This window comes from Barbus barbus, assembly GCF_936440315.1.
Source record: "Barbus barbus genome assembly, chromosome: 22".
In the NCBI taxonomy this organism is placed as follows: Eukaryota; Metazoa; Chordata; class Actinopteri; order Cypriniformes; family Cyprinidae; genus Barbus; species Barbus barbus.
In genome coordinates this window covers 13252941-13271049 of record NC_136750.1, presented here as the reverse complement: position 1 = coordinate 13271049, position 18109 = coordinate 13252941, and the positions used below count along the sequence as shown (strand labels likewise).

General features: G+C 37.8%; 1 protein-coding gene across 1 annotated transcript in view; it reads left to right on the top strand.

The window, feature by feature from the left end:
* LOC306888516 (1-phosphatidylinositol 4,5-bisphosphate phosphodiesterase eta-1-like) overlaps positions 1-18109 on the top strand; it is a gene marked incomplete at both ends in the record, with an annotated part of 106637 nt that overhangs the window by 44402 nt on the left and 44126 nt on the right. Inside the window, 7 exons of the mRNA XM_079446871.1 lie at positions 582-710; positions 1697-1867; positions 3440-3533; positions 6515-6718; positions 6821-6941; positions 9683-9854; positions 13281-13388. Coding sequence (XP_079302997.1) covers positions 582-710; positions 1697-1867; positions 3440-3533; positions 6515-6718; positions 6821-6941; positions 9683-9854; positions 13281-13388 — 999 coding nt within the window. The remainder of the gene's footprint in view (positions 1-581; positions 711-1696; positions 1868-3439; positions 3534-6514; positions 6719-6820; positions 6942-9682; positions 9855-13280; positions 13389-18109) is intronic.

The window sequence follows — 18109 nt, the reverse complement described above, 5'->3', positions numbered from 1 at the left end:
AAATGTTTTGCATATCATGCATTTGCCATCTAAGCGGATTGAGATCCAGCTCTTTGTTTTCAACATCTTATAACTCAGGACCTTTTCACTTTACGAGACAAATAAAGTAGCCCAATTGCACTCAACAGATGGGCTGATGCATTAAAACAGAGCTTTACATATTTCAACTGTCAGGATGGCCGTTTTTTCATGAAAAATCAATGAAAGTGCACACTTGCACAATAAAAAATTGCATGTCTGTACTGTGTGTTTGTCAGCTATGGGACTCTCTCAGTTGTGCATTAGAGCTAATTGTGTTACAGCTCTGAGAAGAGAGAAGGATGAGCTCATCCACTCCTGATGTGCACAGGCAGAAAAGTAATACAGATAACAATGTTCCTAATTAGGTTTCTTTTAAAGAGACAGACCAGAAATGAAAAGCATACAACATTTTCATTTTGCAATTAACTTTTTCTGTTTAAACTGTATGTGTTGCCATCCTGAAAATCATTTGATCAAGATAAATGTCAGTGTAACTTTATTCTGCGGCTTCATTGTCCAGCTTTTTCTTTGGTGGTCTTTTCTCTTAACCTTACTGTAAGTGGATGAAGCAGACCTTTGAGGAGGCTGATAAGAATGGAGATGGTCTTCTGAACATTGAAGAGATCTACCAGCTTTTACACAAGCTGAACGTCAACTTGCCTCGCAGGAAAGTCAAACAGATGTTCCAGGTATGTGGGGAAGATTGGAATATTGGGAGCCTTAAAGTGAAAAGTTTTCATTTAGTCATCGAATGTGGCTTTATTTCTTCAGAGGAACGCAAATGAAGATTTTTAGTAATATAATCCATCTCTGTGGGTCCATATACACACAATCTGAAGCTCACATGAGAAGTGAGCTTACATCAAACGTACACTCGACTCTCTAGTAAAACCATGTACGCCAATTGGCTTGAAGTGGTGGTTTACTGTTAAAAAAGTTCAAAATATTTGTATTTTTCTTGCACAATCCTCTTGTTTCGCTTCAGAAGACATTGATTCATATGCTGGTAGTTGTATGGAATACTATAATGATGGCTGCATGTACTTTTTGTTGCTTCGCTATTTGGTAACCTATTCACTTGCATTATGTAAACTAACAAAGATTTTTGTAAATTTATTTATGTTCATTTAAGAAAAGAAAGGCATGAGTAGATAATGAGTGCATTTTTGGAGGAGAACTGTCCTTTTGATGTAAATGGTATCTGATGTGTTGATAAGTCTCGTGAAATTCAGTCAGTATTTCCATTACTTTGTAGAAAGTGTGATTTAATCAGGCTTAGGCTGTTCCCTCAAGGCAAAGAAATTATCATTTTAAATATCACATTGTTTTCTTTGTACTATTTGATCAGTAGAGCTGTGTTCTATCTAGCACCTTATGATTAAAGTTGTATCTCCGTTTTTGCTTCAGTTAACTTGGAAGACATTGAATTTGAGCTAATACTGAGTGGTAGTACTTTTGACAGTATAATAAAGAAAGAGAGTATAATGCGGATGACAAAATGAAGACTTTAGCCTGTTATTCGAAAAGATCAGTTTATACTATTGTCATAGAACAGGCATGAAGAGACCATTTTTATTTTATATTTTTAATGTAATTTAATTTTAATGGCATTTAAGGATATTTTCTCTTTGAAACCCATTATGTATCTTTGCTCTTTCTCTGCTTGTGTTCACAGGAAGCAGACACTGATGACCAACAGGGCACACTGACGTATGAGGAATTCACTGTCTTCTATAAGACGATGTCATTAAGGCGAGACCTCTATCTGCTGCTCATGTGCTTCAGTGAGAAGAAAGATCACCTGACCGCAGAGGAACTCGGAAACTTTCTGCGTGTGGAGCAAAAGGTCAGTGTAATATCTGTTCCTGATCAAAACCTGTGACCTCTCACATTCAATATTGTGTCTCTTCTCATATACCATATTTATATGTCATTCTCATCTGGAATGGAAACTTGTATCTGCATTTTAAATTCCAGTACACGTGTTCCAGTGACCATGTCTGTTAATGATATTTTCATGCTTTTATGAACATGTGTGATTATTGCAGAAGCTTTCTCCCTCAGCCTTACATAGTGTTTTAAATGTAAATTCCATAAGCACTGTCCTGACTGATGTTCCGTAACCGCCTCTGATGTCAGCTCCTTCCTTTTCCTTTTAAGGCTCTTGCATGCTGTATATATACAGTACATCCTTATTCATCAAGTTAAACTTGAATTTTGCATGTTAAAAAAAAAATAAAATAAAACTACTTAAGTCATCCAAGCCTGTACTTCCAAACACAGATAACCTATGGCTTTAGTTCCTCCTATTGGTTCTTACATTAAAAACGCACACAAGTAATACAGAACTACTGTAAACAACACATTCTAGCTTTATTATGAGTATGTTTAAAAGTTTAGGGTCAGCAAGAGCTTTTTCAAAGAAATTCATTCTTTTATCAAGGTCACATTAAATTGATCAAAAGTGGCAGTACTTTTACATTGTTAAAAAATATATCTATTTCAAATAGATGCTGTTCTTTTGAACTTTCTATTCATCAAAGAATCCTGAAATACAATTATCACAGTTTCCACAAGTAGCACAACTGTATACAACACTGACAATGATAAGAAATGGTTCTTAAGTGTCAAATTAGCATATTGGAAGGATCATTTGTCTGCTTAAAAAATTCAGTTTGCCATCACAGTAATAAATTACGCTTTAAAATATACTGAAATAAAAACCTGCTATTTTAAATGGTAATAATATTTTACAATATCACTTTTTGTATTATATTTAAACCAAAGCATCATTTCACATTGCTTCAGATTAATAACTCAGACATAGTATAAATTATTATTGATGTTTCTGATTTCATTTTTATTCTCTATGACTGTTTGGCTCTTTTCATTCCATTATAGTTTTGGTTCGTAATGATTTTATAGATACAATACACCTCACATTTTTATAGTCATTTGGAGTGTTTTACGGTGTATCATGCATTTGTTTTTGTGTGTGTCTTTATTGTACGTCTTTCCCTATTCCAGCTCAATATCTGCCAGAGCTCTTGGGCATTCTTTAAGATTCAGAAAGTGAAAGGTTCTGCCTCTCTGTCTGCCGTTATAATGGCTTTCCAGCTGAGGCTATGAACAGCCCCAGTGTGATGCTAAAAAAGCCTCTCTGTGCCCCTGCTCCCTCTCTCTGCCCACGCACGGGCCATGAAGCCCTAGGGGAAGTTGTGAAAAGAGGGAAAGGGTGCAGACAAAACAGAAGGATGAAGTCATTTAGTGACAGAATGGCAGTTTGGAGGATTTTTTGTGATCTAGCTTTAAAAGGAGATGACCATTAGAGACCAAATGATTGACATGTTATGGATCCTATCTGGAAGAGTGACATGAGGGTTGACCCTCTCTTTTCATTTCTTTCGTTTCTTCACAGATGTCCAATGTGACCCCTGAGTACTGTCTGGACATAATCAATAAGTTTGAAGTCTCTGAGGAGAACAAGCAGAATGGAGTTCTTGGAATTGAAGGTGAGGACAATGTTTGGCCACACTCAGCTTTTCTTTCCCTCCCGATTTTCCTATACTTATTTATTGAAGAAAACCTGAAAGAATGTCTGAATAACTAGACTCAAACTATTCCTGATCATGTGTGTAATAATATATATATATATATATATATATATGCAATTATGCTGTAACCAAACATTAATGGGATAGTTCACCCAAAAATGCAAATGTTGTCATAATTTACTTACCCTCATGTCGTTCCAAACCTGTATGAGTTTATTTCTTATGCTGAACATAAAATAAAATATTTTGAAGAATGCTGATAATCAAACAGTTGACGGTCCCCATTTACTTCCATAGTATTTCTCTAAGTCAGTTGTTTTCAAATCTCTGCTGCAAGCACCCCTGCCCTACTCATTTTGTATGTATCCCCCCAGCAGGCACACAACGTCATAAGACGTTGATATTTGGTTAAATTTCGGTTGCGACGTCGGTTGACCAAAATTCAATGTAAATTCAACATCTAATGTCAATGTCCAATTGTCCAAATTGATGTCCAATACCGACGTCAACTGACATTGATATTTTGTTGTTTTTATGTTGTGTAACCAAAATCCAACATTAAGTCAACGTCAACTATTGACGTCAACTCGATTTTCATTCTCAGCCAAAATGCAACGTCTGTCCGACGTCATGTCCAATGTCAACCTGACGTTACATAGACGTCTGGTGCCTGCTGGACCTTAACAGACACACCTGATTCAACTCATTAGCTCGTTAGTAGAGACTGCAAGACCTGAATTTGGGTGTGTCTGACAAGGGAGACATACAAAATGTGTAGGGCAGGGGGTGCTTGCAGGACAGGTGAATGGTGACCAACAACTGTTTGGTTCTTCAAAATGTCTTCTTTTGAGTTCAACATAAGAAAGAAACTTAGACAGCTTTGGAATGACTTGAGGGCAAGCAAATGATGACAAACTTTTTGGGTCAACTATTCCTTTAAGGACCAAACTAATCTCAGAACAGCACAAGCTCAACATCAATAGAGGTTATGCAAGGCACTGCTAAACCACCAGTTAAACAGTGAGCTGTGCCATGAAACTGTGTCACATTTATTGGCATTTGTGTCTCTGTCACGGAACGTGGTTGTAGTAACTGGCGCACGACGAAGGAGTAGATGAAAGGAGTCTTTAATAATTGTCATCAAGACACGAATTTCTATTGAAATAACATTAAACCAAGACCAAAATAAGGGGAGAACGGAGGACTTATAAAGGAACAGAAACAAAGGAGCAAACAAGATGATTGATTAAAACAGGTGATCTAAATGAACGAAGATTAACAAAACGAGAACAGGAAATACCAAATTAGGTCAGACAGGAACAGAAGCCAACACGTAACAGTCTCTACTAAGTGCCAAACTACTGTAAAAACTATAGAATACGTGACTCCATAGTTGTGGCAGGAAGTAGAGATGTCTTTACTGCTTACATTTTACAAGGTGGTACAAGGTACATTCACAGGCTGTTCTGCTGGATCTTAAAGTTTCTGTTTGTGTGTGTCGTGAAATTTAATCTGATCTTTTTGGAGCTTTATTGATTGCGTCCGAGCACTGTCCACTGACAGTGAAGCACTGGTCACCCCCTTTTCCCTTAAGCTAAATAAGACACAGGGGCTCAGTTCAGCTTGGTTTCCTGTTAGAGCAAGACTGATTGACCCTGCTTGCTGTGTGTGAGCCCTTAATAATACTCTGGTCAGACCAGACTATCTATCTATCTATCTATCTATCTATCTATCTATCTATCTATCTATCTATCTATCTATCTATCTATCTATCTATCTATCTATCTATCTATCTATCTATCTATCTATCTATCTATCTGTTCGTCCGTCCGTCCGTCCGTTCGTACGTGTTTTGGTCAATCAGATCACAAGTAGACGAGGGAGATATATTTCTGTTGGTACCTGGGGTTTTAATCCCTCTCTTTTTGACCACTTTCCTGATTTATTTGAGGGGAGGGTGTATCTATGGGCAGATGTATGTATAGGCCTTTCCTATCTTTCAATCTAATATTGCGAAATAAGCTTGTGCAATTTACATATGAAGGAGACAACGAAATATGACACAGTGGGCATTAGCTTTTGTTATAGGTGCTCTGATAATCGCAAAACTATGCTGAAAGCTATAGTTTTTGCTAGAGTCAGGTCTAGTAGAAGAACATTGTGCTTTATACATTTTTTCTTCTTTAAACCAAACTTATGATTTCAGCCGGCAGTTTAAATCCCATCTGTTTAAGAATTAGGTCAGTAGGCAGAGAGCAGGTAGTCTTTAGTGGCTGTTCGTACACAATTGACCGCATGAGCGTCTACACTGCGAAAGCAATCCAGTCAAATGCATTTTCGACGAGCTCTGGATGTGGCCAGAAGTGGACAATCCCAAAACATATCAGATCCCATTTACAGCTGTATTTAGCATTGTCCACCTGATTGGATTGTGGAAAACACACCCTAATACCAAACGTAAAGGGTTTTTTTGGCAATATTTTTTTGATTATGTGTGTGTGCCGCTTCCATAATTGAATGTCTGCTGTGTTTCATAGTGACTTGTTTTCCATTAGTGGCTTGTCAAGCTGAAACTAATTTATTCAGCACACATCTGCTGCATAGCACTCGCACACAGCTCTCTTTTTGTCTAAAAAATGCATTTTTTGAAAGAGAGCAATACATTTAGGCTTTTAAAAAGTCACTGGAATGATCTCTCCAGTTGTTGCACTCTGCAATTTTGCCATCACCTCTTTTGTCTTTCATTGAATCGATTGTGTAAGGTTGTAACAACTGATATTTTAGCAGTGCATCATCAGTCATTTGCCTAAATTTTGAGCTTTTGAAAGACATGTTACATGTTTTGTTTTTGGCTTGTTTTGATTCTGTAGCACTATAAAATATACAGCTCAAATAAATAAAAAATATACAGCTGTTTTGGGTCTGCTTTCACTATCTAGGATTCACCAACTACATGCGGAGCCCAGTCTGTGATGTGTTCAACCCTCAGCACAACGAGGTCAATCAAGACATGGATCAGCCTCTGTGTAACTATTTCATAGCCTCTTCCCACAACACCTACTTGACTGGAGATCAGCTGCTGTCCCACTCCAAGACGGACATGTATGCTTGGGTCCTGCAGGCCGGCTGCCGCTGTGTGGAGGGTAAGAGATAACAATTGTGGATATATGTCTAATATATATTTTCCAATATTTGTAAATCAATTATTCTTAGAGCCTTGTTTGTGATTATGCTTTGTGTTACAGTGGACTGTTGGGATGGTCCAGATGGGGAACCTATGGTCCAACACGGTTACACTCTGACCACCAAGATCACCTTTAAATCTGTCATTGAGACCATCAACAAATATGCCTTTGTAAACAATGAGTGCGTATTTCCTTCTCTCTTCAGTTTTTCTTTTCTCTTATATGAAAGTTGTTTATGATCAGTCATTAGTTGATGTCAGGAAATCAATCATCATTTTCTTTGTAGCTTTTCGAAACTATGCCTGGTGGGCATAGTAAAGCCATTTAAAGCTCATTTAATAAACCATTTGTTCACTTTTGAAAAGTTTTTTACGTAAAAAGTTATTTTACGTTTAAAGAAAGGAACAGTACTCTGATGTATCACATGAGATAATGACTGTTTTTTAGTTATACTCCCAAAAATTTTAGTTATAAGAGTTAATAAAATTATTCTTAAAGTTTAAAATATTATTTTAGAAAAAAAAAAAAAACTAAATTTATTTTTTTAAATAATAATAAAAGATCAAAATATAAATGTTTCACTCAATATCATACAACTTGGTGGAATCATGTGACAGTAAGGTAGCATAATACCATTGAAACATTTATCATCACATATTGTATACCGTCTTACATAATACTTTAAACAATAGTACTATAATAAATAATATGCAGCAAGCTAATTTTCCATTAAACATTACAAAACAGCTTCATAATACAAAATTGTTTAATGCCCCCTAAAAATATTGCATATTTCAGTAATCATCTTCACAAGGGAATGCCATGTGTGCTCATCTTTATTAGACTGCTATCTGTTTTCATGTGTAATAGACAAAACAATTCAGATGGGCTTACTCACAAGGCATCCATTGAGGTGCATGACAAAAAAAAAAAAATTGTTGTGGAAAATTGTTTTGTTTATCACCATGAGGATAAGTACAGTAATAATTGAATACATTTTCCTGTACCAGTGCCTGGATGCTCCTATAAAGCTACCTGTCTGTTCTTTAATGGTTTTTATCATTAAACAGCCACCTGTTTCAGCTAATGGCTCACCATAATGGAGCAAATGAGCCTTTTAACACACATGCACATCACATGCAAATTACACTCACCAAATCCCATGACACCTGCTGAGACAGCATTGCTATCACTGTAGCCCTACAAGGCATCTTTTTTATCTTTCACTTTCCTCTTTCAGATTCTCTTGTTTTTTCATGGTGTGTGTACGTGTATGTGTGTATTTGTGTGTGAGAGGAATGTGGTTCATAATGTAGGGCTTTTTAAACCTACAGGGTTTCCCTGATGCCTAGGTATCTGACATTCAGATATAGCTTGTTTGAATTCTGTCACCGCAGGTGGTTAGGCACCTATTGAATCCGTTAGGATTCTTATTATTCTTCTTCTTCCGCCATTGCGTCTATGGCAGCCCATAGAACCGCTTGCGGGAAAGTTGTGAACTTTGGCACACCCATAGAGGATGGTGTCAATACTAATCACAGTAAATTTGGAGTCTCTATCTCAAACTCTCTAGCGTCACCACTTGTCCAAAGTTTCAGTCATGTTTATGCTAATACAGCTGTTCTCAATTCCAGTCCTCCGATTTTCACAAAAATGTAATCATATCATCTTCAGACCATGCTGATGACAAAGTTATGGATTTCGTGTTGATAGACAAAATTGTTTTTGCATACCACAGCAACAAATTTGAGGCATGATGCATAAATGACACTTGAGGCTGTGTCTCTGCAATGCTTTGGCATGTTGACACCAAACTATTTGTGTGTGCCATTGTCACCTCACACAGACCACATCAATTTCATAACAGTGCCACCTGTTTGTCAAAAGTAATAAGTCATTCAAACATATTACTAGTAGTTTTATGATTTGGACTACAATCATCTTAAAATGGCTTCAGTTACTCATTGCTGCAGTTGGTCTGATGCTTGCTTCTGTAGTGCTTGGCCCCTTTATATATATATATATATATATATATATATATATATATATATATATATATATATAAAATTTTTATATATACTTATATATATATTTTTTTTTTTTTAAGTTTAGAAATTTATATAATGAATGTTGTATTTATGTATGCATGTGGTTTGTGTGTGTATGTATGTATTTTTTTTATACATTTAGGTTCTGCTTTAAACCATTTCATTGCTAGATTTCAATGATATATATTTGTCAATTAATTACTGTGCAATATTTGTCTTCAGTAATATAGAAGTGTAATTGTTTTATATCTGTATTTAAAACCTTAATTTGCAGTGGGGTAAGAAAAATGAACTTAATTCAACAGGTATGTATTCTCTGAAAACATTATCTACTGCATATATGTATAGTATCTTAATATTTATTACTTTTCAAGAACATTTGTCATGATTCAGGGATGTTTCGATAGGTTTATTGTGAACAAGGCACAAACACTGATTAAGACAAAGATTTGTGCATTGTAAAATGTGTGGTTTTCTTGTATGCTTTTGGAAACACCTTGTTAGAGCAATTGTTAGAATATGCAGTGTCAATATCTCAGACTATGAGTGAGAATAGAAACCAAAGTCAAGTGTGATGTGTTTGAGTGTGCAAATGAAGTAAACAGAACAGCCAGACAGCATGTGGCAAGGGAAAGAAAGTAAAAAGAGAGACACAGTCAAAAAGCAGACAGGAAAAAGGGAAGAGTGAGATGGCAAAAGATAGAGAGAGCACATGACAGTGAAGATGAGTCAAGATGAAAGAAATACGGATAAAAGGTTAATGTTGGGGGAAGGCTCTGGAGGCAGGGAGCAGCTGCTGACTGTTCTAGCTTTTCCCTGGTTTGTGATTACTGTCACCCTCATGCTTTCTCTCTTCTGTCTCCTGCTGCATCAGGTTCCCCGTGATCCTGTCTATAGAGAATCACTGCAGCATACAGCAGCAGAAGAAGATAGCTCAGCACCTGAAAGAGATCTTTGGAGACAAGCTGGATGTTGGGGAGGCTATGAACAAAGACCCACAGCAGCTCCCCAGTCCGAACTCCCTGAAGGGCAAGCTACTTATAAAGGTTTGGCATGAAATGAAGACACCCTTTTCTCCATTTCTTATTCCTTTTTTTTTTTTTTTTTCCTTTTCCTGCTTTTGTCCACTGTTCTCTCTTTTCTTTCTGTTTTTTGTTAAACCCAACTTAAATTTCCATGGTATGGACTAGTTAGTTCTGGCTTGATGCTGGTCTAACTGGTAACACATGAACTAACACATTCTTGACAATTCACCAAAACATTACCAGTATGCAGGATTTCCAGATTTTAGACAAGTAAAATAGATCACTTACATAATGATTTGAAAGTTTTAAGTCACTTTTAAAACAAAATAGCAGTAGATCAAAATTTCTAATACAATGCCATTAGGAATATAAGAAACTGGAAATGGACCACATTTTTTTTGTACTGCATAGAGATATTTAGTTATCCAGTTGGACAGACTTGTTGGAATTTTTGCAAATCCACATTTTTATGGTTGTTGAGCCCTTAAATGGTTGGCACTGAAAGACTAGTCAGTGATGAAATTCTCTTTCTGGTGGAAAAAAATGGAGATGAGCAGGGACAGTCAGAACGTGTGAAGGGAGAATGAGTGTTAGTTAGAAAGAGATGGGCTAGAGGAAAGCAAGTTGAGCTGTAATACAGAAGTGAAGGAGTGGGGTTAGCTGTCATAGTATAGCAAGTTGGGAAAGACACATACACTTGTATACTGTATGTTTTATAGAGACTCTCCATAGGTATAATTTTTTCGTACTAAGTTAATCAAATTTCCTGTCCCCTGACAATAACGCCACCCCTAAACATAAGCCTCACAGAATGCTTCTGGTGTTTTTGAATTTCAAAAAACAATGTTTTTAAGCCATTTGATTTGCATGGACACAGGAAATGTTTAAATTGTAATGCCCAAGTCATTATACATATTTGTGTTCTCATAAACTCATAAATCAAGGACACACATACACATGTTTGGAACTATGTTCATTGTCGAAATTAAGCAAAAACAGGCTATGGTGACAATAATGTGTCTAAAACACAATGTTAACTTCATATTTATTGAGATATTGTATAAAATCAACATCACATTTGCAGCTGTGCAAATACTTTTGTGAAACAAAAGTTTTCTTGTGATATTGCTAAACTGTGTCATATGACATAAATATAAGACAAAACCCATACAGGGGCATTTCTTTCCTTGTATTTTTAGAGGCACAAAACTGCATTCTAATAAGCTGCATCACACAGACAGTCATTGACCTGCATCATGGAAATCAGTGGGGTGCGTTAAATGAGTTAATCAATTTAGTGAATTTTTCTTGTCATAATTATTGGTATGTAATTAATGTGTTAAATCGACAGCCCTAGAATAAACACATGAAGAGTTCAATTGCAAAAACAGATAACTCAAAAAATGTAAAAAAAAATAAAATCTTGCTTTAATAGCACTGTGCTATATGTCCGAACTGACTGCAATAATTTTTATGTACAATCATTTTCTTTAAATTTATTTTAAATCATTTTCTATATAATTTTAAAATTCCTTGTTTTTATTATTTTTATTTCCATGTTTTTATTGATTTTAATGTCTATTTCACTTTATTTTATGTAAAGCACTTTGAATTACCACTGTGTATGAAATGTGCTATATAAATAAACTTGCCTTGCCTTTAAAAAAAAATTATCCTGCATTCCAATTAATATCAATCGAACTGCAGTTGGGTGGTTTTAATTAAATAATAATAAAAAACAAAACAAACACAAAGCTAACTAACACAATAAAAACATTATAACACAATGGAAAACATGATTTATGAAAATTTATAAAAACTGAGTTATCTGTTTTTGCAAATAAACTCTTCACATGCATAAAGAAATAAATACATACATAAAGAACACAAAATAGAAACACAAAATAAATGTAATGAAGGCCAAGTTCCAGTGAAATATCTTCACAATCCTCTATAACGTTTCTTTATGTACATTATTGGGTGCATTTTGGTGTAATTTAGTGGGCAGTTTTTGTTTGTAGATTGTGGGGTGGGACAGCATCTGGGAGTAGAGACTGAAGAATTCAAACTCAAATACAAATATTCATTTTAGCATAAAACGTTTCTTCATGAAGACATAGCTCTACACAGAACTGTTACTATGTGTAAAGAACCTTTAAAGAACCATTGCTTTTTTATATATCTTAAAAGAATCCTCCAGATATGATTAAGAGCTTCAGCAAATATAGCATTTCACAACAGAAAAATAGAGATGGATTTTGTGAAAAAAGAGAGGTGGTGGAGAAAGAGATTGTCATCATTTTATTCACACCATTTCAAAACTGTTCATCATAAGATAGGATATTTTAAAGAATGTCCTAGCTGCTCTTTTCCATAGAATGAAAATATACTGTGGAATGTCAAGCTCTAAAAATGTTCAACTTTTAGTCTTTCCCCACACAAAGCTATTTTATGTGGCTTCAGAAGACAAAGAATGCATGGACATCTGTAGCTAACTTTTTTTTTAGATCTTGTTAAGTAAGAGAAGACAGAATTTTATTTTCATCTAAACTACTTAAGGATGTAATGGGATAACAGATGGTCAGTCAGATGAGAAGAGAGTATTGCTTTGTGTAAATACCGACATCACTGTGCCAGCGAGGAGCTTGACATTAGTAAAACAGGTCAAGACAGATGGCACTGCCAGCCTGCTACTCTACAGGACCCTCCCAGTTGAGCAAACAGTGACGGCAAACCCTTAAACCCAGCAGGGACCCTTTGTGATTGGAGCACACTTGAGTAAATCCCCCCACACTTGAACACTGGTCTCCTTTGATTACACACACACACTTAAACATGTCACAATGTCAGTTCCCTCCGCCAGACGAGAGCACTCATCCTGTGTTCCTGCAAACTGTGGAGGTCAAAAGCACAGGATTGATTTTCCTTCCATCTTGACCCTCCACCAGCAACTCTTATTTCCCACTGGCCCTCACACAAATGTTTTTGTGAGAGAGACTGACAGACAAGGAGGAGACAAGTTTCTGTGTTTGGAGTTTTAGGTTTAATGACCCTTAAACGGGTTTCAATGCTCTGAAGTGTCTTAAGACACCGTTTATCCTCAGGCTAAGATATTCAGCGCATTGTTGGTCATTGGCTTGGCTGTTAAATGTCTGAATGACAGGTGAGCATGAGTTGTGTATCTTATCGGGAATGAAATGACAGGGATACTGACTCAAAACTAAAACAAAGCATTACATTTCAGCCTTCCTTGAAATAAATTGTTACTTCATTGGCCTTAAGACTGCATACTACACTTTTCTTTCACCTGTGGCCAGCAGTCATTAGTAAGGATTAAATTCTAGTATCAGTATCTGAGGTGCTGTGTCAACACACAAGCTCTAAGGTGCTGTCGATAGTTTAAAGAGAGATGAAACACTATCTAACACTCAACACTCTTGTCTATAGGGGAAGCGTCTTCCTACGTACTTGTCTGCAGATGCTGAAGAGGGTGAGGTGTCTGATGACGACAGTGCTGATGAGATTGAAGATGACTTCAAGCTGAAAAATAGCACGGTAACAAACACGGATCAGGATTGAGCACAGTGTCTGCTCAATAACACATACATATACATACTCAGCAGAGTGAGTTCATTCATATTTGCATTAATAAACATATTGATAGCATCGTAAATGTACACTCTAAAAAATGCTGGGTTAAAAACAACCAAACTTGGGTTATTTGGTAACCCAGCTCTGGGTAAAAATTGGACAGAACACATGCTGTGTTATTTTTACCCAGCTGGTTGGGTTAAATGTTTTTACCAAACATGCTTGGTTGTTTTATTCAAGTTAACTATTGTTTAAAAATTATTATATTGCTGGCTTAAAATGGACTGGAAATTAAAACACACATACACACACACACAAACACACACGCAGAATTACTAGAGAAAACAGCAATAATCAAAAGATGAACATATTATTAAGTAAGAACACATGGACAAAATACAAGACATATTAAAATGATTTGGGTGAATACAGCATAGTTTACAACATTACATACATTTAAACTCATTTAACAAGCATTTGAGGCATACAAAATGTAACATTTAAAAGTAGCATTTTAATTGAAGTGTATTCAACCGTTCTCTGTAATAGTTTTTTACTGAATAATTAAAAAAAGCGCTAATTCTCATAACGGTATGTTGCCAAAGTTTGAGCTGAAGGGTTGCTGTTCGTGGGCGAACTGCGAACTTCAGACCACGGCCTCGCGTTTCACTCTTAACGTTAGCTGAAAGATGCCGTGACTGACTCCAAAACCTGCCCATAACAATCAGTACTGAGATTAGAGAACATATTTTAACATTAAATGAAATAAAATCGGAAACCAAATCGGCTGTGCTGAGAACCACTCTCTCCTGTGGACTCAAAAAGCCCACGCGCTGACTGTATCTCAGCAGCTGGGTTGTTTTGTCAGAGAAAAATTCAACCCAGCGGTTGGGTAGAAAAAAAAATATCACAGCGTTAAAAATGACCCAGAAACTTATATACAGAAAAAAACTACCCAGCACCTGTGTAAAAAATATTAAAAATATCCCAATAAAATGACCCAACAAGATTAACCCAGCACCTGGGTAAAATATATATAAAAAACAACCCAATAAAATTACTCAACGGGCTGAACCCAGCACTTGGGTTAAAAGAAAAAAGAAGTAACCCAGCATTTTTTGAGAGTGTACATGTTAAACATTTACAATTTTACAGTATTGCCGCACTGCTCTGACACAGTCCCATAACGTCATTCAGGATAAAAGAAATTGGAGAAACCTGTTCAATAAAACCCTTTTTAATACTAAAACAAATTATTTATTTATATGTAGAAGAGTGTATCACATGCTGTCTTCAAATGGCTGACATGGTCTTCAAGATTCAATGAGTACAAACTTGTAATGTCAAATTAGGTAAAAGCTTTAACTGTGGTAACGTGATGATGTTACAAAGAAGTAATCTCATTTATTAGTAATACTATAAAATCAGCCTCTTATTTTCATGAATTTAATGTTCTGTGTATCTCTAACTTAAAACGTGAGCTTCTTTAAAGTTGTACGTGCTTCAGGCCAGAAACATACTTTACGCAAGTACATGAACACACAAGCGGAAAAAGGAAACATTTATACTAATATATACTGTAGAATTTACAGTGTTATTTACAGCCATCTAACACATTACAAACGTAAAATACAAACAGACAAAAGCACAATAAACTGTTGGTAAATTCCAGCATGTGAAAGTGCAGCAATTTGAGCAAAGTTAGGTTTAGTTATTAGGTTTAGGTACACCTTTTTGTGCAAAAAAATTAAGGATCTGTGTACTTCTGACAAAAAAAAGTGAAAGCAAACAACAGTATACAGGGTAACCTCTCATATAAATATCAAGAATATTTTGATTTCATGACCCTTTTGAGATAAAAAAAAATGTATAAAAAAATAGAGAGAAGAATGAAACTGTGCAACAGATAGGCTACTTAGTGTGCCAGCATCTTAAAGATTAAATCTACGGTTTTGTCTTAAGCTGTGACAGAACAGTACCAGCACTTTATGAGAGTTGTCGGTACACAAGAATCAAATGAATGCTGCGACACTTAAGAATAGTAAGTAATACAAAATGGCGCCGCTGTGTTCGGACACCGTTCGGGCCGCTCCTCTGAAATTTAGCTTTAACTTACTTTTTTACTTACTTTTACTTTCTCTTTTTACTCATTTTACATCGGCACTGATCACCTACAACATAGAAACACTTTTGGACATTGGAAACCGCTACACCAACCTGTTTCAGGACACTTTATCCAGGAATCCTTCATGGCCTCTGGAGATTCTTCGGAACGCGGAGACGAACAATAACCCCCCGAGGCGACGGATCAAGAAACACCGCGGGAAACGCGCTGGAATTCGAGAGAGACTCAGGAAAAGGGCTCACTGTCCTCTTCTCCTGAGCATTCTACTTGCAAATGTCCAATCCTTGGAGAATAAGATGGACGATCTTAGAGCCAGGATTAGTTTCCAACGGGACATAAGGGACTGCAACATCCTTTGTTTGTCAGAAACGTGGCTTTCGTTCTTGATCCCGGACACTGCTGTAACGCCCAGTGAGAACTTCTCTGTTTTTCGGACGGACAGAACAGCAGAGGCCGGTAAATCCAGGGGTGGAGGAGTGTGTTTCATGATTAACAAGAAATGGTGTGATCCCAGGAATATCTCCATTCTGTCATGTTCCTGCTCGCCTCATCTGGAACATCTTTTCATTATTTGCCGCCCATTTTATCTGCCCCGGGAGTTTTCATCGATCATTGTTACTGCTGTGTACGTTCCACCACAGGCGGACACTGGCTTGGCTTTGTCTAAACTTCACGATGTGCTCAGCGGCTACATCAACAAACATCCTGACGCTGCCTTCATCATCGCGGGGGACTTTAACAAACCCAACCTCAAGCAGGTCATGCCGAACTTTCATCAACATGTATCCTGTCCAACTAGAGGACCAAACACACTGGATCATTGCTACACTCAGTTCAAGGATGCCTACAAAGCCCGCTCACTACCGGCTTTTGGCAAATCAGACCATGCCACCATTTTTCTAACACCGGGATACAAACAAAGGCTCGTTCAGGAACCTCCGGTGCAGAGAGTAGTGACGCGCTGGTCCTCCCACTCAGAGGCTATCCTGCAGGCGGCTCTTGATGACGTCGACTGGGACATGTTCCGGGCGAGTTCTTCTGACGTCAGCGAGTTCACAGATGTAGCATTGAGCTTTGTAAACACGCTAACCTAGCAAGCTACAGAAACAATAACGATAAGGACATTCTCCAACCAGAAACCGTGGGTGGACAGATCAGTCCGTGCTGCGGTTAACACACGAACTGCCGCTTACAATGAGGCTCTTCTGAGCGGGAATATGAGCGAGTACAAAGCATCGTGCTATGCTCTCTGACGCGCAGTAAGAGCCGCTAAACACAGATACAGAGAGGGAATTGAGTCTCATTTCCAGCTCAATGACTCTCAACGGATGTGGCAGGGACTGAGGACCATCTGTGCCTTTGGAAACAAATCCTCCGCGGAGGTGAGAGCAGATCCGTTGCTGGCCGACGAGTTAAACACCTTCTTCGTCTCTGCCGCCCAGCACGTCAGGAAGCAGCAGGCAGAGCAGCGACGATCCTGTAATCACCGTGACCGAGGAGGAGGTTCGGAGGGCGCTAAAGAAAGTGAACGTCAGGAAAGCCGAAAACAGATCTACGGACGATGCCATCTCTCACGTCCTCCACTCTTCCCTCACACACTTGGACAGCAACAATGGGAATTATGTAAGGCTGCTATTCATTGATTATAGCTCAGCTTTCAACACTATAGTCCCCATCAAGCTGGCTTCTAAACTCACAAACCTCGGCCTAAACTCCTCACTCTGTGACTGGATTCAAGACTTCCTCACCGGCAGACCTCAAGTGGTGAAAGTTGGCCAGTTCACCTCAAACTCCATCACCCTGAACGTAGGAGCCCCACAGGGCTGTGTCCTGAGTCCCCTGCTTTACTCTCTCTACACGCATGACTGCGTGTCCTCTCACAGCTCCACATCTATTGTCAAATTCGCTGATGATACTGTGGTTCTGGGCCTCATCTCCAACAACGATGAGACCGCATACTTGGACGAGGTAGAGAGACTCAGATCATGGTGCCAGGACAACTGTCTCTCTCTGAATGTGAGCAAAACTAAAGAGCTGATCATGGACTTTAGGAAGAGACAGCAGCAGCCCTACACTCCTCTTATGATCAGTGGGACCCCTGTGGAGAGGGTGAGCAGCTTCAAGTACCTCGGTGTAAACATCTCCGAGAACCTGACTTGGACTACACACATCCAAACACAGGTTAAGAAAGCCAGGCAAAGACTGTACCATCTGCGACAGCTGAGGAAATTCAGGGTCTCACCAGCAATCCTGAAAACTTTCTATTCAGGGACCATAGAAAGTGTACTGACTCAGTGCATCTCAGTGTGGTATGGAAACAGCTCCAATCAGGACTGCAAAGCACTACAGAGAGTTGTAATGCCTGATGAGGATACCACACATCTAGTTTCAACACATTCCTGATGCAAGGATGGATCAAAGCTCGCATTCCAGCGGAACCCATCGCTCCGAACTCCCCTTTTCTTCCTGGGATCATAAAACCAGGATCCAGCTCAGGAAATTCACGTTTTGTCATTTTGAAAGAAAACAGAACTCATATTCCCGGAGCCTAACTTTACTG